The 26,207-nt window shown below is 40.1% G+C and overlaps 1 protein-coding gene across 1 annotated transcript in view; it reads right to left on the bottom strand.

Annotated features, from left to right (window-relative positions):
* LOC115120155 (hemicentin-2-like) overlaps window positions 1–26,207 on the bottom strand; it is a 194,911-nt gene that overhangs the window by 21,836 nt on the left and 146,868 nt on the right. The window contains exons 26-29 of the mRNA XM_065005028.1: window positions 24,591–24,762; window positions 24,149–24,381; window positions 15,822–15,996; window positions 8,132–8,254 (exon numbers count right to left, since the gene is read on the bottom strand). Of these exons, the coding sequence (XP_064861100.1) occupies window positions 8,132–8,254; window positions 15,822–15,996; window positions 24,149–24,381; window positions 24,591–24,762 (703 nt within the window). The remainder of the gene's footprint in view (window positions 1–8,131; window positions 8,255–15,821; window positions 15,997–24,148; window positions 24,382–24,590; window positions 24,763–26,207) is intronic.

Below are 26,207 nucleotides of genomic sequence, written 5' to 3'. Positions count from 1 at the left end.
GGTTAACTGGATGGTTAGAGTTTACATTAACTGGATGGTTAGAGTTAGAGTTTACATTAACTGGATGGTTAGAGTTTACATTAACTGGATGGTTAGATTTTACATTAACTGGATGGTTGGGTTAAAGTTGACATTAACTGGATGGTTAGGGTTAGAGTTTAATTTAACTTAATGGTTAGGTTAGAGTTTGCATTAACTGGATGGTTAGGGTTAGAGTTTACATTAACTAGATGGTTAGAGTTTACATTAACTGGATGGTTAGGGTTTACATTAACTGGATGGTTAGGTTTACATTAACTGGATGGTTAGAGTTTAAATTAACTGGATGGTTAGATTTTACATTAACTGGATGGTTAGAGTTAGAGTTTACATTAACTTAATGGTTAGGTTAAGTTTACATTAACTGGATGGCGGAGTTTACATTAACTGGATGGTTAGAGTTAAAGTTTACATTAACTTAATGGAATTAGGTTAGAGTTTACATTAACTGGATGGTTAGAGTTTACATTAACTGGATGGTTAGAGTTTACATTAACTGGATGGTTAGAGTTAGAGTTTACATTAACTGGATGGTTAGAGTTTACATTAACTGGAAGGTTAGGGTTATAGTTTACATTAACTGGATGGTTAGAGTTTACATTAACTGGATGGTTAGATTTTACATTAACTGGATGGTTAGAGTTTATATTAACTGGATGGTTAGAGTTAGAGTTTACATTAACTGTATGGTTAGAGTTTACATTAACTGGATGGTTAGATTTTACATTAACTGGATGGTTAGAGTTTATATTAACTGGATGGTTAGAGTTAGAGTTTACATTAACTGCAGGGTTAGAGTTTACATTTACTGGATGGTTAGAGTTTACATTAACTGGAGGGTTAAAGTTATAGTACATTAACTGGATGGTTAGAGTTTACATTAACTGGGTGGTTAGGGTTAGAGTTTACATTAACTGGATGGTTAGGGTTATAGTTTACATTAACTGGATGGTTAGGGTTTACATTAACTGGATGGTTAGAGTTTACATTAACTGGATGGTTAGAGTTTACATTAACTGGATTGTTAGAGTTTACATTAACTGGATGGTTAGAGTTAGAGTTTACATTAACTGGATGGTTAGATTTTACATTAACTGGAGGGTTAGAGTTTACATTAACTGGATGGTTAGGGTTATAGTTTACATTAACTGGATGGTTAGGGTTAGAGTTTACATTAACTGGATGGTTAGAGTTTATATTAACTGGATGGTTAGGGTTAGAGTTTACATTAACTGGATGGTTAGAGTTTACATTAACTGGGTGGTTAGGGTTAGAGTTTACATTAACTGGATGGTTAGGGTTAGAGATTACATTAACTTAATGGTTAGGTTAGAGTTTGCATTAACTGGATGGTTAGGGTTAGAGTGTACATTAACTGGATGGTTAGGGTTACAGTTCACATTAACTGGATGGTTAGAGTTAGAGTGTACATTAACTGGATGGTTAGAGTTTACATTAACTGGATGGTTAGAGTTTACATTAACTGGATGGTTAGGGTTAGAGTTTACATTAACTTAATGGTTAGGTTAGAGTTTGCATTAACTGGATGGTTAGGGTTAGAGTGTACATTAACTGGATGGTTAGGGTTAGAGTGTACATTAACTTAATGGTTAGGTTAGAGTTTACATTAACTGGATGGTTAGGGTTAGAGTTTACATGAACTAGATATTTAGAGTTTACATTAACTGGATGGTTAGGGTTAGAGCTTACATTAACTGGATGGTTAGAGTTTACATTAACTGGATGATTAGGGTTAGAGTACATTAACTGGATGGTTAGAGTTTACATTAACTGGATGGTTAGGGTTAGAGTACATTAACTGGATGGTTAGAGTTTACATTAACTGGATGGTTAGGGTTTACATTAACTGGATGGTTAGGGTTAGGGTTTACATTAACTGGATGGTTAGAGTTTACATTCATTGGATGGTTAGGTTAGAGTTTGCATTAACTGGATGGTTAGGGTTAGAGTTTACATTAACTGGATGGTTAGAGTTAGAGTTTACATTAACTGGATGGTTAGGGTTAGGGTTTACATTAACTGGATGGTTAGGATTAGGGTCTACATTAACTGGATGGTTAGAGTTAGAGTTTATATTAACTGGATGGTTAGAGTTAGAGTTTATATTAACTGGATGGTTAGAGTTAGAGTTTACATTAACTGGAGGGTTAGAGTTAGAGTTTACATTAACTGGAGGGTTAGGGTTAGAGTTTACATTAACTGGATGGTTAGAGTTAGAGTTTATATAAACTGGATGGTTAGAGTTAGAGTGTACATTAACTGGATGGTTAGAGTTTTCATTAACTGGATGGTTAGAGTTTACATTAACTGAGGGTTAGAGTTAGAGTTTACATTAACTGGAGGGTTAGGGTTAGAGTTTACATTAACTGGATGGTTAGAGTTTACATTAACTGGATGGTTAGAGTTAGAGTTTATATAAACTGGATGGTTAGAGTTAGAGTGTACATTAACTGGATGGTTAGAGTTTACATTAACTGGATGGTTAGAGTTTACATTAACTGGATGGTTAGGGTTAGAGTTTACATTAACTTAATGGTTAGGTTAGAGTTTGCATTAACTGGATGGTTAGGGTTAGAGTTTACATTAACTGGATGGTTAGAGTTTACATTAACTGGATGGTTAGAGTTTATATTAACTGGATGGTTAGAGTTTATATTAACTGGATGGTTAGGGTTAGAGTTTACATTAACTGGATGGTTAGAGTTTACATTAACTGGGTGGTTAGGGTTAGAGTTTACATTAACTGGATGGTTAGAGTTTACATTAACTGGATGGTTAGGGTTAGAGATTACATTAACTTAATGGTTAGGTTAGAGTTTGCATTAACTGGATGGTTAGGGTTAGAGTGTACATTAACTGGATGGTTAGGGTTACAGTTCACATTAACTGGATGGTTAGAGTTAGAGTGTACATTAACTGGATGGTTAGAGTTTACATTAACTGGATGGTTAGAGTTTACATTAACTGGATGGTTAGGGTTAGAGTTTACATTAACTTAATGGTTAGGTTAGAGTTTGCATTAACTGGATGGTTAGGGTTAGAGTGTACATTAACTGGATGGTTAGGGTTAGAGTTTACATTAACTAGATATTTAGAGTTTACATTAACTGGATGGTTAGGGTTAGAGCTTACATTAACTGGATGGTTAGAGTTTACATTAACTGGATGATTAGGGTTAGAGTACATTAACTGGATGGTTAGAGTTTACATTAACTGGATGGTTAGGGTTAGAGTACATTAACTGGATGGTTAGAGTTTACATTAACTGGATGGTTAGGGTTAGGGTTTACATTAACTGGATGGTTGGATGGTTAGGTTAGGTTTGCATTAACTGGATGGTTAGGGTTAGAGTTTACATTAATTGGATGGTTAGGTTAGAGTTTACATTAACTGGATGGTTAGGGTTAGAGTTTACATTAACTGGATGGTTAGGGTTAGGTTTACATTAACTGGATGGTTAGGATTAGGGTCTACATTAACTGGATGGTTAGGGTTAGGGTTTATATTAACTGGATGGTTAGAGTTAGAGTTTATATTAACTGGATGGTTAGAGTTAGAGTTTACATTAACTGGAGGGTTAGAGTTAGAGTTTATATTAACTGGATGGTTAGGGTTAGAGTTTACATTAACTGGATGGTTAGAGTTTACATTAACTGGATGGTTAGAGTTAGAGTTTATATAAACTGGATGGTTAGAGTTAGAGTGTACATTAACTGGAGGGTTGGAGTTTACATTAACTGGATGGTTAGAGTTTACATTAACTGGATGGTTAGAGTTTACATTAACTGGATGGTTAGGGTTAGAGATTACATTAACTTAATGGTTAGGTTAGAGTTTGCATTAACTGGATGGTTAGGGTTAGAGTGTACATTAACTGGATGGTTAGGGTTAGAGTACATTAACTGGATGGTTAGAGTTTACATTAACTGGATGGTTAGGGTTAGAGTACATTAACTGGATGGTTAGAGTTTACATTAACTGGATGGTTAGGGTTAGAGTACATTAACTGGATGGTTAGAGTTTACATTAACTGGATGGTTAGGGTTAGAGTACATTAACTGGATGGTTAGAGTTTACATTAACTGGATGGTTAGGGTTTACATTAACTGGATGGTTAGAGTTTACATTCATTGGATGGTTAGGTTAGAGTTTGCATTAACTGGATGGTTAGGGTTAGAGTTTACATTAACTGGAGAGTTAGAGTTAGAGTTTGCATTAACTGGATGGTTAGGGTTAGAGTTTACATTAACTGAATGGTTAGAGTTTACATTAACAGGATGGTTAGAGTTAGAGTTTATATTAACTGGATGGTTAGAGTTAGAGTGTACATTAACTGGATGGTTAGAGTTTACATTAACTGGATGGTTAGAGTTTACATTAACTGGATGGTTAGGGTTAGAGTTTACATTAACTTAATGGTTAGGTTAGAGTTTGCATTAACTGGATGGTTAGGGTTAGAGTGTACATTAACTGGATGGTTAGGGTTAGAGTGTACATTAACTTAATGGTTAGGTTAGAGTTTACATTAACTGGATGGTTAGGGTTAGGGTTTACATTTACTAGATATTTAGAGTTTACATTAACTGGATGGTTAGGGTTAGAGTTTACATTAACTGGAGGGTTAGAGTTAGAGTACATTAACTGGATGGTTAGAGTTTACATTAACTGGATGGTTAGGGTTAGAGTACATTAACTTGGTGGTTAGAGTTTACATTAACTGGATGGTTAGGGTTAGAGTACATTAACTGGATGGTTAGAGTTTACATTAACTGGATGGTTAGGGTTAGAGTACATTAACTGGATGGTTAGAGTTTACATTAACTGGATGGTTAGGGTTTACATTAACTGGATGGTTAGGGTTAGGGTTTACATTAACTGGATGGTTAGGGTTAGGGTTTACATTAACTAGATATTTAGAGTTTACATTAACTGGATGGTTAGGGTTAGAGTTTACATTAACTGGAGGGTTAGAGTTAGAGTACATTAACTGGATGGTTAGAGTTTACATTAACTGGATGGTTAGGGTTAGAGTACATTAACTGGATGGTTAGAGTTTACATTAACTGGATGGTTAGGGTTAGAGTACATTAACTGGATGGTTAGAGTTTACATTAACTGGATGGTTAAGGTTTACATTAACTGGATGGTTAGGGTTAGGGTTTACATTAACTGGATGGTTAGAGTTTACATTCATTGGATGGTTAGGTTAGAGTTTGCATTAACTGGATGGTTAGGGTTAGAGTTTACATTAACTGGATTGTTAGAGTTAGAGTTTACATTAACTGGATGGTTAGGGTTAGAGTTTACATTAACTGGAGGGTTAGAGTTTACATTAACTGGATGGTTAGGGTTAGAGTGTACATTAACTGGATGGTTAGAGTTTACATTAACTGGATGGTTAGGGTTAGAGTTTACATTAACTGGATGGTTAGAGTTAGAGTTTACATTAACTGGATGGTTAGAGTTTACATTAACTGGATGGTTAGAGTTTATATTAACTGGGTGGTTAGGTTAGAGTTTACATCTGACGCAATACGAAAATATTGATGAATACGCTGATTCGGTGTGCGAGTTCATTAGAACGTGCGTCGAAGATGTCGTTCCCATAGCAACGATAAAAACATTCCCAAACCAGAAACCGTGGATTGATGGCAGCATTCGCGTCAAACTGAAAGCGCGAACCACTGCTTTTAATCAGGGCAAGGTGTCTGGTAACATGTCCGAATATAAACAATGCAGCTATTCCCTCCGCAAGGCTATTAAACAAGCTAAGCGTCAGTACAGAGACAAAGTGGAATCTCAATTCAATGGCTCAGACACAAGAGGCATGTGGCAGGGTCTACAGTCAATCACGGACTACAAGAAGAAACCCAGCCCAGTCACGGACCAGGATGTCTTGCTCCCAGGCAGACTAAATAACTTTTTGCCCGCTTTGAGGACAATACAGTGCCACTGACACGGCCTGCAACGAAAACATGCGGTCTCTCCTTCACTGCAGCCGAGGTGAGTAAGACATTTAAACGTGTTAACCCTCGCAAGGCTGCAGGCCCAGACGGCATCCCCAGCCGCGCCCTCAGAGCATGCGCAGACCAGCTGGCCGGTGTGTTTACGGACATATTCAATCAATCCCTATACCAGTCTGCTGTTCCCACATGCTTCAAGAGGGCCACCATTGTTCCTGTTCCCAAGAAAGCTAAGGTAACTGAGCTAAACGACTACCGCCCCGTAGCACTCACTTCCGTCATCATGAAGTGCTTTGAGAGACTAGTCAAGGACCATATCACCTCCACCCTACCTGACACCCTAGACCCACTCCAATTTGCTTACCGCCCAAATAGGTCCACAGACGATGCAATCTCAACCACACTGCACACTGCCCTAACCCACCTATCACCTCCACCCTACCTGACAAGAGGAATACCTATGTGAGAATGCTGTTCATCGACTACAGCTCGGCATTCAACACCATAGTACCCTCCAAGCTCGTCATCAAGCTCGAGACCCTGGGTCTCGACCCCGCCCTGTGCAACTGGGTACTGGACTTCCTGACGGGCCGCCCCCAGGTGGTGAGGGTAGGCAACAACATCTCCTCCCCGCTGATCCTCAACACGGGGGCCCCACAAGGGTGCGTTCTGAGCCCTCTCCTGTACTCCCTGTTCACCCACGACTGCGTGGCCACGCACGCCTCCAACTCAATCATCAAGTTTGCGGACGACACAACAGTGGTAGGCTTGATTACCAACAACGACGAGACGGCCTACAGGGAGGAGGTGAGGGCCCTCGGAGTGTGGTGTCAGGAAAATAACCTCACACTCAACGTCAACAAAACTAAGGAGATGATTGTGGACTTCAGGAAACAGCAGAGGGAACACCCCCCTATCCACATCGATGGAACAGTAGTGGAGAGGGTAGCAAGTTTTAAGTTCCTCGGCATGCACATCACAGACAAACTGAATTGGTCCACTCACACTGACAGCGTCGTGAAGAAGGCGCAGCAGCGCCTCTTCAACCTCAGGAGGCTGAAGAAATTCGGCTTGTCACCAAAAGCACTCACAAACTTCTACAGATGCACAATCGAGAGCATCCTGGCGGGCTGTATCACCGCCTGGTACGGCAACTGCTCCGCCCTCAACCGTAAGGCTCTCCAGAGGGTAGTGAGGTCTGCACAACGCATCACCGGGGGCAAACTACCTGCCCTCCAGGACACCTACACCACCCGATGTTACAGGAAGGCCATAAAGATCATCAAGGACATCAACCACCCGAACCACTGCCTGTTCACCCCGCTATCATCCAGAAGGCGAGGTCAGTACAGGTGCATCAAAGCTGGGACTGAGAGACTGAAAAACAGCTTCTATCTCAAGGCTATCAGACTGTTAAACAGCCACCATTGAGTGGCTGCTGCCAACACACTGTCATTGACACTGACCCAACTCCAGCCACTTTAATAATGGGAATTGATGGGAAATGATGTAAATATATCACTAGCCACTTTAAACAATGCTACCTTATATAATGTTACTTACCCTACATTATTCATCTCATATGCATACGTATATACTGTACTCTACATCATCGACTGCATCCTTATGTAATACATGTATCACTAGCCACTTTAACTATGCCACTTTGTTTACTTTGTCTACATACTCATCTCATATGTATATACTGTACTCGATACCATCTACTGTATGCTGCTCTGTACCATCACTCACTCATATATCCTTATGTACATATTCTTTATCCCCTTACACTGTGTATAAGACAGTAGTTTTAGAATTGTTAGTTAGATTACTTGTTGGTTATCACTGCATTGTCGGAACTAGAAGCACAAGCATTTCGCTACACTCGCATTAACATCTGCTAACCATGTGTATGTGACAAATAACATTTGATTTGATTTGTTTTACATTAACTGGATGGTTAGAGTTTACATTAACTGGATGGTTAGGGTTAGAGTTTACATTAACTGGATGGTTAGAGTTTACATTATAATTGAACTGTGTATAGTGTTTTTGTGTGTAGTGCGTGAGTATATAATGTGTGTGTGTGTGTAGGTGTGTGAACGTACTGGGGTTGTTGTTGCAGTTGCGGAATATGTACATAAACAGCAGAACAGTTGCTATGGTCGTGATGAGCATCCCTCCAATGGCAGCTCCAATCACAGCAGGGTACGCACTGAAGGGAGGGTCCGCTGCAAAATACACACATTTTACACACACACACACACACACACACACACACACACACACACACACACACACACATACACACACACATACACAGTCATAAATGTATACCCTCTACCATTTACCACGAGCCTGACATTTACAGGTAATTTTCCGATTGAGCCGACATCTTTTTCGTGAATGTGATCTTTGCAAAATGCCCCTGGGAAAATGCCCTTAAAATATGCATTGTCAGCAATATAGTGACTTGCACAATAGCACAGCTAAGATGAATTATTTTTGGCACCTGAGTGGCGCAGCAGTGTAAGGCACTGCATCTCAGTGCAAGTGGGGTCACCCCTGTCCCTGGTTCGAATCCAAGCTGCATCACATCTGGTCGTGAATGGAGTCTCATAGGGCGGCACACAATTGGTCCGGGGTAGACTGTCATTGTAAATAATAATTTGTTCTTAATTAACTGATTTGCCTAGTTAAATAAAGGTTTAAATAAAACAAGCTATGTTTTGTGGCAAAATAAGTGATATCGTCAACATTGGGTTGTGGTGCACCATGTCCGTACAGTACATACAAATTAACTTGCTAATGTCGGCTAGCACGTTAGTCAAGAAACCATCACCTCTGATGTCAAAAACTACAGACCGGTATCCCTTCTTTGTTTTCTTTCCAAAACACTTGAGTGGACTGTCCAATCAGAATGCCATTTTATGGGCTCCTAATCAACTGAGCTACTTTGTTTGGAACGTATTTTGTACATAATGTTGCTTTTACCATCTCTTATGACCAAAAATAGGTTCTGGACATCAGAACAGTGATTACTCACCTCAAATTGGAAAATTATTTTTTCTTTAATGAGTCTGAAGCGAAGGATATACTGCTTTCTCGAGACCAGGCCCAAATCCCTGTCATTCGCGTGAAGAAAAGACAGAGAAATGGGGGCGGAGGTTGCAGTGCCTGGTGAGAATTCGGAGGATAGTGTGTAAACCACCACTACCATCAGTACTATTGGCCAACGTGCAATCATTGGAAAATAAGCTAGATGATCTACGATTAAGACTATCCTACCATCAGGATATTAAAAACTGTAATATCTTATGTTTCACGCAGTCGTGGCTGAACGATGACACGGATAATATAGAGCTGGCTGGGTTTTGAATCGACAGGACAGAGCAGCTATGTCTGGTAAGACGAGGTGCAGAGGTATGTGTCTTTTTGTCAATACCAGCTGGTGGGCAATGTCTAATATTAAAGAAGTCTCAAGGTTTTTTATTTTATTTTTTTATTTCACCTTTATTTAAACAGGTAGGCTAGTTGAGAACAAGTTCTCATTTGCAACTGCGACCTGGCCAAGATAAAGCAGAGCAGTGTGAACAGACAACACAGAGTTACACATGGAGTAAACAATTAACAAGTCAATAACACAGTAGAAAAAGAAAGGGGAGTGAGTCTATATACATTGTGTGCAAAAGGCATGAGGAGGTAGGTGAATAATTACAATTTTGCAGATTAACACTGGAGTGATAAATGATCAGATGGTCATGTACAGGTAGAGATATTGGTGTGCAAAAGAGCAGAAAAGTAAATAAATAAAAAATGTATGGGGATGAGGTAGGTGAAAATGGGTGGGCTATTTACCAATAGACTATGTACAGCTGCAGCGATTGGTTAGCTGCTCAGATAGCAGCGATTTTTGCAATTCGTTCCAGTCACAGGCAGCAGAGAACTGGAACGAAAGGCGGCCAAATGAGGTGTTGGCTTTAGGGATGATCAGTGAGATACACCTGCTGGAGCGCGTGCTACGGATGGGTGTTGCCATCGTGACCAGTGAACTGAGATAAGGCGGAGCTTAACCTAGCATGGACTTGTAGATGACCTGGAGCCAGTGGGTCTGGCGACGAATATGTAGCGAGGGCCAGCCGACTAGAGCATACAAGTCGCAGTGGTGGGTGGTATAAGATGCTTTAGTGACAAAACGGATGGCACTGTGATAAACTGCATCCAGTTTGCTGAGTAGAGTGTTGGAAGCAATTTTGTAGATGACATCGCTGAAGTCGAGGATCGGTAGGATAGTCAGTTTTACTAGGGTAAGTTTGGCGGCGTGAGTGAAGGAAGCTTTGATGCGGAATAGAAAGCCGACTCTTGATTTGATTTTCGATTGGAGATGTTTGATATGAGTCTGGAAGGAGAGTTTACAGTCTAGCCAGACACCTAGGTACTTATAGATGTCCACATATTCAAGGTCGGAACCATCCAGGGTGGTGATGCTGGTCAGGCGTGCGGGTGCAGGCAGCGAATGGTTGAAAAGCATGCATTTGGTTTTACTAGCGTTTAAGAGCAGTTGGAGGCCACGGAAGGAGTGTTGTATGGCATTGAAGCTCGTTTGGAGGTTAGATAGGACAGTGTCCAAGGACGGGTCGGAAGTATATAGAATGGTGCCGTCTGCGTAGAGGTGGATCAGGGAATCGCCCGCAGCAAGAGCAACATCATTGATATATACAGAGAAAAGAGTTGGCCCGAGAATTGAACCCTGTGGCACCCCCATAGAGACTGCCAGAGGACCGGACAGCATGCCCTCCGATTTGACACACTGAACTCTGTCTGCAAAGTAATTGGTGAACCAGGCAAGGCAGTCATCCGAAAAACCGGTATTGCTCGCCTGAGGAAAAGTACCTCATGATAAGCAGTAGAGAACACTATCTACCAAGAGTTCTCATCTATATTATTCGTAGCCATCTATTTACCAAACCGATGCTGGCACTAAGACCGCACTCAACAAGCTGTATAAGGTCATAAGCAAATAAGAAAATGCTCATCCAGAAGCGGCGCTCCTAGTGGCCGGGGACTTTAATGCAGGGAAACTTAAATCCGTTTAACCTAATTTCTACCAGCATGTCACATATGCAACCAGAGGGGAAAAAAACTCTAGACGACTCCACAAACAGAGATGCTTAGAAAGCACTCCCTCACCCACCATTTGGCAAATTTGATCATAATTCTATCTTCCTGATTCCTGCTTACAAGCAAAAACTAAAGCAGGAATTACTCAATACGGAAGTGGTCAGATGACGCGGATTCAACGCCATAGGACTGTTTTGCTAGCACAGACTGGAATATGTTCCCTAACCCAATGGCATTGAGGAGTATACCATCTCAGTCACCAGCTTCATCAATAAGTGCATCGTCCCCAAAGTGACTATACATACATTTCCCAACCAGAAGCCATGGATTACAAGCAACATTCGCACAGAGCTAGAGCTACCGCTTTCAAGGAGCTGTACAATAATCCAGAAGCTTATAAGAAATCCCACCATGCCCTAAGACGAACAATCAAACAGACAAAGCGTCAATCGCCCTGTAGCACTCACTTCCGTCATCATGAAGTTGCTTTGAGAGACTAGTCAAGGATCAATTTACTTACCGCACCAATAGATCCACAGACGATGCAATCGCCATCGCATTGCACACTACCCTGTCCCATCTGGACAAGAGAAAAACCTATGTGAGACTGCTGTTCATTGACTATAACTCACCATTCAACACCACAGTACCCTCCAAGCTCATCATTAAGCTTGAGGCCCTAGTTCTCAACCCCGCCCTGTGCAATTGGGTCCTGAACTTTCTGACGGGCCGACCCCAGGTTGTGAAGGCAGGAAACAAATCTCCACTTCGCTGATCCTCAACACTGGGCCCCACAAGGGTGCATGCTCAGCCCTCTCCTGTATTCCCTGTTCACCAATGACTGTGTGGCCATGTACGCCTCCAACTCAATTATCAAGTTTGCAGACGACACAACAATAGTGGGCTTGACTACCAACGATTACGAGACAGCCTACAGGGTGGAGGTGAGGGCCCTCAGAGTGTGGTGCAAAGAAACAACCTCTCACTCAACATCAACAAAACAAAGTAGATGATCGTGGACTTCAGGAAACAGCAGAGGGAGCACCCCCTATCCACATCGACGGGACAGCAGTGGAGAAGGTGTAAAGTTTTAATTAAGTTCCTTGGCGTACACATCACGGACAAACTGAAATGGTCCACCCACACAGTGTGGTGAAGAAGGCACAACAGCGCCTTTTCAACCTCAGGAGGCTGAAGAAATGTGGCTTGTCAACTAAAACCCTCACAGACGTTTAAAGATGCACAATTGAGAGCATTCTGTCAGGCTGTATCATCGTATGGTACGGCAACAGCACCGTCCACAACCGCAGGGTTCTCCAGAGGGTGGTGCGGTCTGCCCACCAAGCATTACTGGGGGTAAACTACCTGCCCTCCAGGACACCTACAGCACCCGATGTCACAGGAAGGCCAAAAAGATCATCAAGGACAACAACCATTACATAGACTTGGAATCACAGGCCACTTTAATAAGGGAACACTAGCCATGTAATGCTTACATATTTTGCATTACTCACCTCATTTGTATAGACAGTATTCTATCCTATTCTACTGTATCTTAGTCTGTGCATTACTCATCTCATATGTAAATACTGTGTTCTATCCTATTCTACTGTATCTTAGTCTATGCATTACTCACCTCATTTGTATATACTGTATTCTATCCTATTCTACTGTATCTTAGTCTACTCATCTCATATGTATATACTGTATTCTATCCTATTCTACTGTATCTTAGTCTATGCATTACTCATCTCATATGTATATACTGTATTCTATCCTATTCTACTGTATCTTAGTCTATGCATTACTCATCTCATATGTAAATACTGTATTCTATCCTATTCTACTGTATCTTAGTCTATGCATTACTCATCTCACATGTATATACTGTATTCTATCCTATTCTACTGTATCTTAGTCTATGCATTACTCATCTCATATGTATATACTGTATTCTATTCCTATTCTACTGTATCTTAGTCTATGCATTACTCATCTCACATGTATATACTGTATTCTATCCTATTCTACTGTATCTTAGTCTATGCATTACTCATCTCATATGTAAATACTGTATTTTATACTATTCTACTGTATCTTAGTCTATGCATTACTCATCTCATATGTAAATACTGTATTTTATACTATTCTACTGTATCTTAGTCTATACATTACTCATCTCATATGTATATACTGTATTCTATCCTATTCTACTGTATCTTAGTCTATACATTACTCATCTCATATGTATATACTGTATTCTATACTATTCTACTGTATCTTAGTCTATGCATTACTCATCTCATATGTAAATACTGTATTTTATACTATTCTAATGTATCTTAGTCTATGCATTACTCATCTCATATGTATATACTGTATTCTATCCTATTCTACTGTATCTTAGTCTATGCATTACTCATCTCATATGTATATACTGTATCCTATTCTATTCTACTGTATCTTAGTCTATGTATATACTGTATTCTATTCTATTCTACTGTATCTTAGTCTATGTATTACTCATCTCATATATGTATATACTGTATCCTATTCTAATGTATCTTAGTCTATGCATTACTCACCTCATATGTATATACTGTATTCTATACTATTCTACTGTATCTTAGTCTATGCATTACTCATCTCATATGTATATACTGTATTCTATCCTATTCTACTGTATCTTAGTCTATGCATTACTCATCTCACATGTATATACTGTATTCTATCCTATTCTACTGTATCTTAGTCTATGCATTACTCATCTCATATGTATATACTGTATTCTATCCTATTCTACTGTATCTTAGTCTATGCATTACTCATCTCATATGTATATACTGTATTCTATACTATTCTACTGTATCTTAGTCTATGCATTACTCATCTCATATCTATATACTGTATTCTATACTATTCTACTGTATCTTAGTCTATACATTACTCATCTCATATGTATATACTGTATTCTATACTATTCTACTGTATCTTAGTCTATACATTACTCATCTCATATGTATATACTGTATTCTATACTATTCTACTGTATCTTAGTCTATACATTACTCATCTCATATGTATATACTGTATTCTATACTATTCTACTGTATCTTAGTCTATACATTACTCATCTCATATGTATATACTGTATTCTATCCTATTCTACTGTATCTTAGTCTATACATTACTCATCTCATATGTATATACTGTATTCTATACTATTCTACTGTATCTTAGTCTATGCATTACTCATCTCATATGTATATACAGTATTCTATACTATTCTACTGTATCTTAGTCTATGCATTACTCATCTCATATGTAAATACTGTATTTTATACTATTCTAATGTATCTTAGTCTATGCATTACTCATCTCATATGTATATACTGTATTCTATCCTATTCTACTGTATCTTAGTCTATGCATTACTCATCTCATATGTATATACTGTATTCTATCCTATTCTACTGTATCTTAGTCTATGCATTACTCATCTCATATGTATATACTGTATTCTATACTATTCTACTGTATCTTAGTCTATGCATTACTCACCTCATATGTATATACTGTATTCTATACTATTCTACTGTATCTTAGTCTATGCATTACTCATCTCATATGTATATACTGTATTCTATACTATTCTACTGTATCTTAGTCTATGCATTACTCACCTCATATGTATATACTGTATTCTATACTATTCTACTGTATCTTAGTCTATGCATTACTCACCTCATATGTATATACTGTATTCTATACTATTCTACTGTATCTTAGTCTATGCATTACTCATCTCATTTGTATATACTCTATTCTATCCTATTCTACTGTATCTTAGTCTATGTATTACTCATCTCATATGTATATACTGTATTCTATCATCTATTCTGTATTCTATCCTATTCTACTGTATCTTAGTCTATGCATTACTCATCTCATATGTATATACTGTATTCTATCCTATTCTACTGTATCTTAGTCTATGCATTACTCATCTCATATGTATATACTGTATTCTATCCTATTCTACTGTATCTTAGTCTATGCATTACTCATCTCATATGTATATACTGTATTCTATACTATTCTACTGCATCAGTTTATGCCACTCTGACATTGCTCGTCCATATATTTATATATTCTTAATTCCATTCCTTTACTTTAGATTTGTGTGTGTTGTTGTGACATTTTTAGATATTACTGTTAGATATTACTGCACTGTTAGAGCTAAAAACAGGCATTTCGCTACACAAGCAATAACACCTGCTAAACACGTGTATGTGACAAATACAATTTGATTTGAGTGTTTATTGTGTTATGGGATGCCAATTATTTTTTTCTCTCTCTCTCTCACTGGCTCTATCCCCCCCTCTCGCGCTCTCTCTCTCTCTCTCCCTCGCTGTCTCTCTCCCTCTCTCTCTCTCTCTCTGTCTCTCTCTCTCGCTGTCTCCCTCTCTCTCTCTCTCTCTCTCTCTCGCTGTCTCTCTCTGTCGCTGTCTCCTTCTCTCTCGCTGTCTCTATCCCCCTCTCTCTCTGCCTCCCTCTCTCTTTGTCTCGCACTCTCGTTGTCTCTCTCCTCTGTATCCTCCCACCCTCTTAAATATAATAGTATATACTAATATGATAGTAGTAACAATAATAGTAGTAATAATATATCTCACTCACCTGGTGTTTCTGGGGGGGAGGGGTGTCCGAGTGTTCTGTGATTGACAGCTGTGATGCGTATCTGGTAGGTATCTGTTGGGGTCATGTTGCCCAGCGTGTGGACTCTCTCCCTGGGTTCCAATACTGCCACCTGTTTCCATGGAGAGAAACTACTCCTTTTTTCCTGTCGCTGCTCCTACAACAACAAAACTATATTAATATCTGCAATGAACAAAAGAAATCTAAAAAATGTAACAATTTCTAAGATTTTACAGAGTTACAGTTCATATAAGGAAATCAGTCAATTGAAATAAATTAATTACACCCTAATCTGTGGATTTCACATGACTGGGAACACAGATATGCATCTGTTGGTCACAGATACACTACACGACCAGAAGTGTGTGGACTGTTTGTCAAACATCTCATTCCAAAATCATGGGCATTAATACGGAGTCGGTCCCCCCTTTGCTGCTATAACAGCAACCACTCTTCTGGGAAGGCTTTCTACTCGATGTTGGAACATTGCTGAGGAGACTTGCTTCCTTTCAGCCACAAGAGCATTAGTGAGTTTGGGCACTGATGTTGGGCGATTAGGCCTGGCTCACAGTCGGCGTCCCAAAGGTGTTCAATGGGGTTGAGGTCAGGGCTCTGTGCAGGTCAGTCAGGTTCTTCCACACTGTTCTCAACAAAACAATTTCTCAGTGGACCTCGCTTTGTGCACGGGTCCATTGTCATGCTGAAACAGGAAAGGGCCTTCTCCAAACTGTTGCCACAAAGTTGGAAGCACAGAATCGTCTACAATGTCATTGTATGCTGTAGCGTTAAGATTTTCATTCATTGGAACTAAGGGGCCGAGCCTGAACCATGAAAAACATCCCCAGACCATTATTCCTCCTCCACCAAACTTTACAGTTGGCACTATGCATTTGGGCAGGTAGTGTTCTCCTGGCATCCACCAAATCCAGATTTGTCTGTCGGACTGCCAGATGGTGAAGCGTGATTCATCACTGCAGAGAACACATTTCCACAGCTCCAATGAGTCCAATGGTGGCTAGCTTTACACCACTCAAACTGATGCTTGGCATTGCGCATGGTGATCTTAGGCTTGGAAACCCATTTCATGAAGCTCCAGACAAACAGTTCTTGTGCTGACGTTGCTTCCAGAGGCAGTTTGGAACTCGGTAGTGAGTGTTGTAACCGAGGACAGAGGCAGTTTGGAACTCGGTAGTGAGTGTTGTAACCGAGGACAGAGGCAGTTTGGAACACGGTAGTGAGTGTTGTAACCGAGGACAGAGGCAGTTTGGAACTCGGTAGTGAGTGTTGTAACCGAGGACAGAGGCAGTTTGGAACTCGGTAGTGAGTGTTGTAACCGAGGACAGAGGCAGTTTGGAACTCGGTAGTGAGTGTTGTAACCGAGGACAAAGGCAGTTTGGAACTCGGTAGTGAGTGTTGTAACCGAGGACAGAGGCAGTTTGGAACTCGGTAGTGAGTGTTGTAACCGAGGACAGAGGCAGTTTGGAACTCGGTAGTGAGTGTTGCCACCAGCGACAGATTATTTTTTTACACGATACGCACTTCAGCCCTCATTGGTTCCGTTCTGCTTAGTTACTTACTGACTTTATTGTCTCCATGGGGAAATGTTGTTGCAGTGTCATGTACATGTTTAAAAGTGGTGTTTAAATACAAAACAAAATTGACAATACAACTTTCATAACAGTTACATATCAATAATAATTTTAAAAAAGACTAGCCTACTGGCCTTACTGAGTCGATTGGAACATTAGCCCAAGCTATTTAGGAGGGATATCACATCTGGTGCAAATTATTGTCTAGTTCTGTTTTTCCTGCTGAGGGGTGCCTATACCTGCGCCCAGAGGGGAGTAGTTCAAAGTCCGGGTAGAGGGGGTGGCTTGGGTCTAAAATGATTTTGTGAGCCTTGCGGAGGGCCCTGACCTTAAAGATCTCATCCAGGCCTGTCTGTTTGATTCCAAGTTCCTTGCATGCTGTGGTGATAATCCTTCTCAGCATATTTCTCTGGCTGACAGTGGCATTGCCAAACCAACAAACAACACAAAAAGTTAAAATACTCTCAATTAAAGATATGTAAAACAGAGTCAGTATGGTACAGTCTACATCAAATATCCAAGCTTTTTGAGAAAGTACTGTCTCTGTTGGCTCTTTTATGTAGATCAGGTCTGTACATTTACTCCACTGCAGTTGACGTTTGGCATTGCACATGGTGATTTTAGGCTTATGTACAGGTGCTCGGCCATAGAAACCAATTTCATGAAGCTTCCGACGAACAGTTCTTGTGCTGACTTTGCTTCCAGAGGCAGATTGGTGGAACAGTAGTGGAGAGGGTAGCAAGTTTTAAGTTCCTCGGCATACACATCACAGACAAACTGAATTGGTCCACTCACACTGACAGCGTCGTGAAGAAGGCGCAGCAGCGCCTCTTCAACCTCAGGAGGCTGAAGAAATTCGGCTTGTCACCAAAAGCACTCACAAACTTCTACAGATGCACAATCGAGAGCATCCTGGCGGGCTGTATCACCGCCTGGTACGGCAACTGCTCCGCCCTCAACCGTAAGGCTCTCCAGAGGGTAGTGAGGTCTGCACAACGCATCACCGGGGGCAAACTACCTGCCCTCCAGGACACCTACACCACCCGATGTTACAGGAAGGCCATAAAGATCATCAAGGACATCAACCACCCGAACCACTGCCTGTTCACCCCGCTATCATCCAGAAGGCGAGGTCAGTACAGGTGCATCAAAGCTGGGACCGAGAGACTGAAAAACAGCTTCTATCTCAAGGCCATCAGACTGTTAAACAGCCACCACTAACATTGAGTGGCTGCTGCCAACACACTGTCATTGACACTGACCCAACTCCAGCCACTTTAATAATGGGAATTGATGGGAAATTATGTAAATATATCACTAGCCACTTTAAACAATGCTACCTTATATGTTACTTACCCTACATTATTCATCTCATATGCATACGTATATACTGTACTCTAGATCATCGACTGCATCCTTATGTCACTAGCCACTTTAACTATGCTACTTTGTTTACTTTGTCTACATACTCGTCTCATATGTATATACTGTACTCGATACCATCTACTGTATGCTGCTCTGTACCATCACTCATTCATATATCCTTATGTACATATTCCTTATCCACTTACACTGTGTATAAGACAGTAGTTTTGGAATTGTTAGTTAGATTACTTGTTGGTTATCACTGCATTGTCGGAACTAGAAGCACAAGCATTTCGCTACACTCGCATTAACATCTGCTAACCATGTGTATGTGACAAATAAAATTTGATTTGATTTGATTTGAACCGAGAACAGACCATGTTTACGTACTACGCTTTTCCCATTCTGTGAGCTTGTGTGGCTTACCACTTCGTGGCTGAGCCGTTGTTGCTCCTAGATGTTTCCACTTCACAATATGAGCACTTACAGTAGACCGGGGTAGCTCTAGCATGGCATAAATGTGGCAAACTGACTTGTTGGAAAGGTAGCATCCAATGACGATGCCATGTTGAAAGTCACAGAGCTCTTTAGTAAGGCCATTCTGCTGCAAATGTTGGTCTATGGAAATTGCATGGCTGTGTGCTCAATTTTATACACCTTTCAGCAATGGGTGTGACTGAAATATATGTATATATATATATAGTGTCATGATGTTGGCCTGGGGGAAGGTTTATGACAGTCATAAATACCTCTCCCCCCCTTTTTCCTCTCTCTACCCTACTGATGTTACATTTGAAAACCCCTTGGTTAACATAGAGATTCTGGGAACATCAGAAGGTGGGTGGAAAATTAAATATATTCTGGTAATCCGACCAATTGAACATATGCAGTGGTACTTAACCTGTTGCTTCTACTCGGGACGCTTGCGTCCCAACTAGAGCTCTGGAAATGCAAATGCGCTACGCTAAATGCTAATAGTATTAGTTAAAACTCAAAAGTTCATTAAAATACACATGCAGGGTATCGAATTAAAGCTACACTCGTTGTGAATCCAGGCAACAAGTCAGATTTTTAAAATGCTTTTCGGCGAAAGCATGAGAAGCTATTATCTGATAGCATGCAACACCCCAAAAGACCCACAGGGGACGTAAACAAAATAATTAGCATTTCGGCGTTACACAAACCGCACAATAAAATAGAAAACATTCATTACCTTTCACCATCTTCTTTGTTGGCACTCCTAGATGTCCCATAAACACTATTTGGGTCTTTATTTCGATTAAATCGGTCCATATAAAGCCTAGATATCGTTATATGTAGACTGTGTGATAAACGAAAAAAACATCGTTTCAAAACGTAACATCATTTTTTAAATTCAAAAGTCGACGATAAACTTTCACAAAACACTTCGAAATACGTTTGTAATGCAACTTTAGGTATTAGTAAACGTTAATAAGCGATAAAATTCATCAGGGCGATGTAAAGATCATTAGCTGTCCGTCTGGAAAAATGTCCGGCTAGAAACTCAACGAAAATATCCGGTCCTAGACCGGATTAGATACGGTGTCCTGTATGTGTTTGACCAAGAAAAAACCAGAAGGGAAATGACAAGACTCTAGACACCCTGTGGAAGCTGTAGGTACTGCAACCTCAGTCAATTAATTGTGGTTCACGTTTATCAATGGGTTCAAGTAGCGCATGGATATATTTTCCCCATTTTCAGTGATCAGTTTTTCCTGTGCTTTTCGATGTAAATGCCGTTCTGGTAAAGCCACAGCAGTGATTTAACCAGTTTTTTAAACGTCTGAGTGTTTTCTATCCACACAGACTAAGGAAATGCATATACTATATTCCTGGCATGAGTAGCAGGGCGCTGAAATGTTGCGCGATTTTTAACAGAATGTTCAAAAAAGTAGAGGGTCGACTGAAGAGGTTAATGAATATGATGTCAGTTCGGTTGTCATCTGAAACATTCTCATCAATGATAAGATGACAAACTCTACAGTGTAAAGTCTACACATCAGAGTTATCGGATTCACATGGAATTGTTGTTCAATTTAAATGTTTGAATATGAAATGATTCGTGATGGGATGAAATGTGATTTTAGCTTCTAAAATGTGAGAATTGGGTTTTCATGAGTGAATTAGGCCCGACTCAGTGGCCTGCGCACGTGAAGATACATAGGTTGTAAACTATGAAACACACCCCTTTTCTCCCTCCACTATATAAGCCCTTGACGAAAATGTAACCTGTTCCGAGGATGTGAGGATGACGGCCCTCACATCCTCGAATGGTTCAGATAATAACTACAGAACCAAGCCAACATCAGCGTGAGCTTTGGTTGCGAATGGTATGAACTTTGAACTCTTATTCACTACAGAAGTGATACCTACTAGCCGTTGAGATGGCAACAGCAGCTGCAAATGAGGGTTAGGAAGGAACAGAGTATCCCGTCTATCACACAACGATGTTACTACAACGTATCCAATCGACCACCAGAGACATTCTTCAAAGGACAAAAGACTCGGTTTGGCAACACGGCCTTCCATCTACCACCAACCTACCGATGCGCAGCTCAGAGTAAATATTTATTGCATTTTCCTTTTCCAAATGGGCGGTAATTTAGAATGCATAAGATACTGTATTTACGATAGCACAGCTTCGTCCTTTGTCCCTCAGTCTTCCTGCACTTTCACTCAAACCCAGCCCTTTTCTTTTGTTTAACCAGCTGTCATATTGGTTCCGCCCGCTAGGGACGTTTTCCTTTATGACGTAAATTGTAGTCAAGGTATAATTCATTCTTTGTATGTGTAATTCTGTGTGATTAGTTAGGTATTTAGTAAACAAATAATTAAACCCAATTTTGTATTGCTGATTCAACTTGTTAGTCAGGGTTTGTGAAGATAACCAAGAATTTACAACTTACAGATGAGACTGAATTAAGGTGACTGCTATTGATGTAAAATATTACTAGGTCTTTAAAAGTTTATTCTGAAGATAACAGCTCTATAAATATTATTGTGTGGTGCCCCGACTCTCTAGTTAATTACATTTACATGATTAGCTCAATCAGGTAATATTAATTATGGAGAAATTATTTTATAGAATAGCATGTCATATCACTTAATCCGGCATAGCCAAAGACACGACAATAGTGTACCGTAAAAAAAAGTAGGGGAGTGGATCAGAAAAACAGTCAGTATCTGGTGTGACCACCATTTGCCTTATGAAGTGTGTCACATCTCCTTCGCACAGAGTTGATCAGGCTGTTGATTGGCATGTGGAATGTTGTCCCACTCCTCTTCAATGGCTGTGCGATGTTGCTGGATATTGGTGGGAACTCGAACACGCTGTCACACACGTCGATCCAGAGCATCCCAAACATGCTCAATGGGTGACATGTCTTGTGAGTATGCAGCCCAACTGGATATTTTCAGCTTCCAGGAATTGTGTACAGATCCTTGTGACATTGGGCTGTGCATTACCATATGAAACATGAGGTGATGGCAACGGATGACAATGGGCCACAAGATCTCGTCATGGTATCTCTGTACGTTCATATTGCCATTGATAAAATGCAATTGTGTTCATTGTCAAATCAAATCAAATGTTATTGGTCACATACATGTGATTAGCAATGTTATTGTTGGTGTAGTGAAATGCTTGTGCTTCTAGCTCTGACAGCGCAGTAATATCTAACAAGTAATATCTAACAAATTACACAACAAATACTCAATACACACAAATCTAAGTAGGAATGAATTAAGGCTAAATACATATGGATGAGCGGAACGGACTACGATACAGTAGAATAGTAGAGAATAGTATAGAAAACTAATAAAAATATAAATATGAGATGAATAATGCAAGATATGTCAACATTAAGTGAATAAGATACCGTAGAATAGTAAAGAATACAGTAAATACATATGAGATGAGTAATTCCAGATATGTAAACATTATTAAAGTGACTAGTGTACCATTACTTAAAGTGGCCAGTGATTCCTAGTCTATGCCTATAGGCAGCAGGCTCTAATGTGCTAGTAATGGCTGTTTAACAGTCTGATGGCATTGAGATAAACAGTGTTTTCCAGTTTCTCAGTTCAGGCTTTGATATACCCAAACATATGGCAACAGATCCACAAGGTCTGCCATGAGAGGTGACTGTATAGTTCCCTTAAGGAAAAGCACCTTTTAACCATTTCCAGCTGTGTAGCCAATGTTCAACGTGGTAAGATTTGGAATTCAATAACTATTCGCAATCACAGCTCACACTGTGGGTTTGCTTAGTCTTGGTACTCAAACCTGTGCCACCTCAGTTTCCACAAGGTACGTGTGGTCTGAAGAGGATTTCGCCAGGAGTTTTTTTTTAAATTCGTAACAGTAGAAAAAGCGGTTCAATGACGTCCGATCATGTCTGTGCTCACGGGGGCGGGCCAAGGACCAAGTTAAACTTAGTTGGGAATACAATTCTCTCACATTAAATGTTTAACATTATAATTACATCATTTCACAAATAGTTTCATCTTTACTAATTCATTTTATACAATAATTAGATGCAAACCCCATAACTGAGAAATGTACACATTCAGAGATATAGTTATGTGTGTTTCCTGTCCTCTCTGAGGTCACTAAATGAAACATATGGGTCATTCCCACCCCATGAAGCACGAAGCACGAAGCATTCCCACCTTCTCACAAGTGGACAATTTGATTTATATTCCCATTTCGGGGATTTAGGAGTTCGCCACATGAAATCCTTTGTCTGTCTGTGTCTTTCTATCTGCATGACCAGGGGGAGAGAGTCTCTGCCAGGAATTTACGACCTGAGACAACAGAACCTGGATGTAGGAGAGAGTGGGAAGCCATGATCTATAGCCAGAAAGGGCCACGTCATGACAACAACTATCGGGGTATCTACTAGATAGAACACAGCTGTTGTTGTACATACTATATATAACACAACTGTAATGGTATCTACTAGATAGAACACAAATATCATGGTATCTACTAGATGGATCACAACTATTATGGTATCTACTAGATAGAACACAACTCTCAGGGTATCCACTAGATAGAACACAACTATCATGGTATCTACTAGATGGATCACAACTATTATGGTATCTACTAGATAGATCACAAATATCAGGATATCTTCGATCTGCTAGATAGAACACAACTATCTGGGTATCTACTAGATAGAACACAACTATCATGGTATCTACTAGATAGATCCCAAATATCAGGATATCTACTGGAACAACAGAAACATTCTTATTCCATGCAGAATAACAGCATTGTATTATTCTGTGTGTTTTCTGACCCCCCCCCCAACTCTCTTTCTGGCTCACCTCTTGATCAGCAGGATCTGCACCAGCCTCCTCTCTGTCCTTCTCTTTTTCCTCCTCTCCTCTCCTTCTCCCTGGTGCCTCCTCTAGTCTGCGCTCAAGTATAAATCCAGTCAGCCCTCCTCCCTCTCCTCCTTCTCCCTCTCCCTCCATCTGCCACTCCAGCTCCACCTCTCTGCGCTGCCGACTGCTGTAAACCAGCCTTACCAGGGTCACATTGGGAGGCATGGGGTATCCTGAGAGGGGGGAGAGGGCAGGGAGACAGAGAGGATGGGGGAGGGGGGTGGGTCAGAGAGAGAGAAGGGGATGAGAGGAGGAGGTACAGTAGAACAGAAATTAAATAGCCATTCAGTTAATCAGAAAACCATTTAGTTTTGTTTTGTGGGTGTACAGGCTAAAGCTTTATTAATATTATTCTTGACTAATAGTGTAACAGGGATCTTACTCTTGACCAGTAGCGTAACAGGGATCTCAGTCCCTCCCACAGCGTTGCTAGCGGAGCACCAGTATTGGCCGTTGTCTGTTGTTCCATCCGTCTCTAGCACCGTCAGGTTGGTCCACGCAGCTGCGCGACGCAGCACATACTTCCTGGTTGTGGCCAGGGCTTCCTGGACTTCCTGTCAAACAACCAATCACATTAACTCTAAACATTACTTTCTGTGAATCAACCAATCAAATTTTAACTCTTCTTGTCACAGGTAGTTCTGCAGTTAACCTCTTGGTGCACCGATCCCTTTAGCGGGATCATTTTCGTCAACATCCGGTGAATTGCAGAGCTCCAAATTCAAATTAAATAAAACATTTTTTTTAATTTTCATGAAATCACGAGTGCAATATACCAAAATATAGCTTAGCTTGTTGTTAATCCACCTGGCGTGTCATATTTCAAAAAAGCTTTACAGTGAAAGCAAACCATGCGAACTTGTGAGGACAGATTTCAGCAGACAGAACATTACAAACAGCTAGCAGCAAAGTAGATTGGTCATGAAAGTCAGAAAAGCAATAACAATTAATCGCTTACCTTTGATGATCTTCGCATGTTTGCACTCACGAGACTCCCAGTTACACAATAAATGTTTGTTTTGTTCCATAAAGGTTCTCTTAATATCCAAAAACCTCAATTTCGTTGGCGCGTTTTGTTTAGTAATCCACAGGCTCATGCAGGTCACGACGGGCAGACAAAAATTCAAAATAGTATCCATAAAGTTCTTAGAAACATGTCAAACATTTTTTATAATCAATCCTCAGGTTGTTTTCACAATAAATAATCAATAATATTTCAACCGGACGGTAAACTTTTCAATACAAGAGAGAAAGAAAAGGTCTCGCTCCAGTGGCACGCGCATTAACAAATTCAAATTAATTTGTTATCCACTGACGCGATGTGATCATTCTCGCTCATTTTTCAGAATAAAAACCTGAAACTATGTGTCTAAAGACTATTCATACCCTGTGGAAGCCATAGGGAAATCTGGTTGATATCCCTTTAAATGGAGGATAGGCTTGCAATGGAACAGAGTAGTTTCAGAAAAACAACACTTCCTGGTTGGATTTTCCTCAGGTTTTCACCTGCAATATAAGTTCTGTTATACTCACAGATAATATTTTGACAGTTTTGGAAACGTTAGAGTGTTTTCTATCCTAATCTATAATATATGCATATTTTAGCTTCTGGGCCTGAGAAATAGGCAGTTTACTTTGGGAACGTTTTTTATCAAAACATCAAAATACTGCCCCCTTGCTTCAAGAGGTTAATTAAACAAAGTATACAGCAGATATCTATGTATTTTCACATTCTTCACATTTTCATAACCTTTTTTGTATTTATTATGGATCCCCATTAGCTGCTGTCAAAGCAGCAGCTGCTCTTCCTGGGATCCAGTAAAAAAATAAAGCAGTTTATACAATTTTTAAAACATTACAATACATTCACAGATTTCACAACACACTGTGTGCCCTCAGGCTCCTATTCCACCACTACCACATATCTACAGTACTAAAACCATGTATATGTATAGTGTGTGTGTGTGTGTGTGTGTGTGTGTGTGTGTGTGTGTGTGTG

The sequence above is a fragment of the Oncorhynchus nerka genome, linkage group LG19, assembly GCF_034236695.1.
Source record: "Oncorhynchus nerka isolate Pitt River linkage group LG19, Oner_Uvic_2.0, whole genome shotgun sequence".
Classification (NCBI taxonomy): domain Eukaryota; kingdom Metazoa; phylum Chordata; class Actinopteri; order Salmoniformes; family Salmonidae; genus Oncorhynchus; species Oncorhynchus nerka.
Note: the sequence above shows the minus strand (reverse complement) of the source record. Positions and strands in the feature narration are given on the sequence as shown.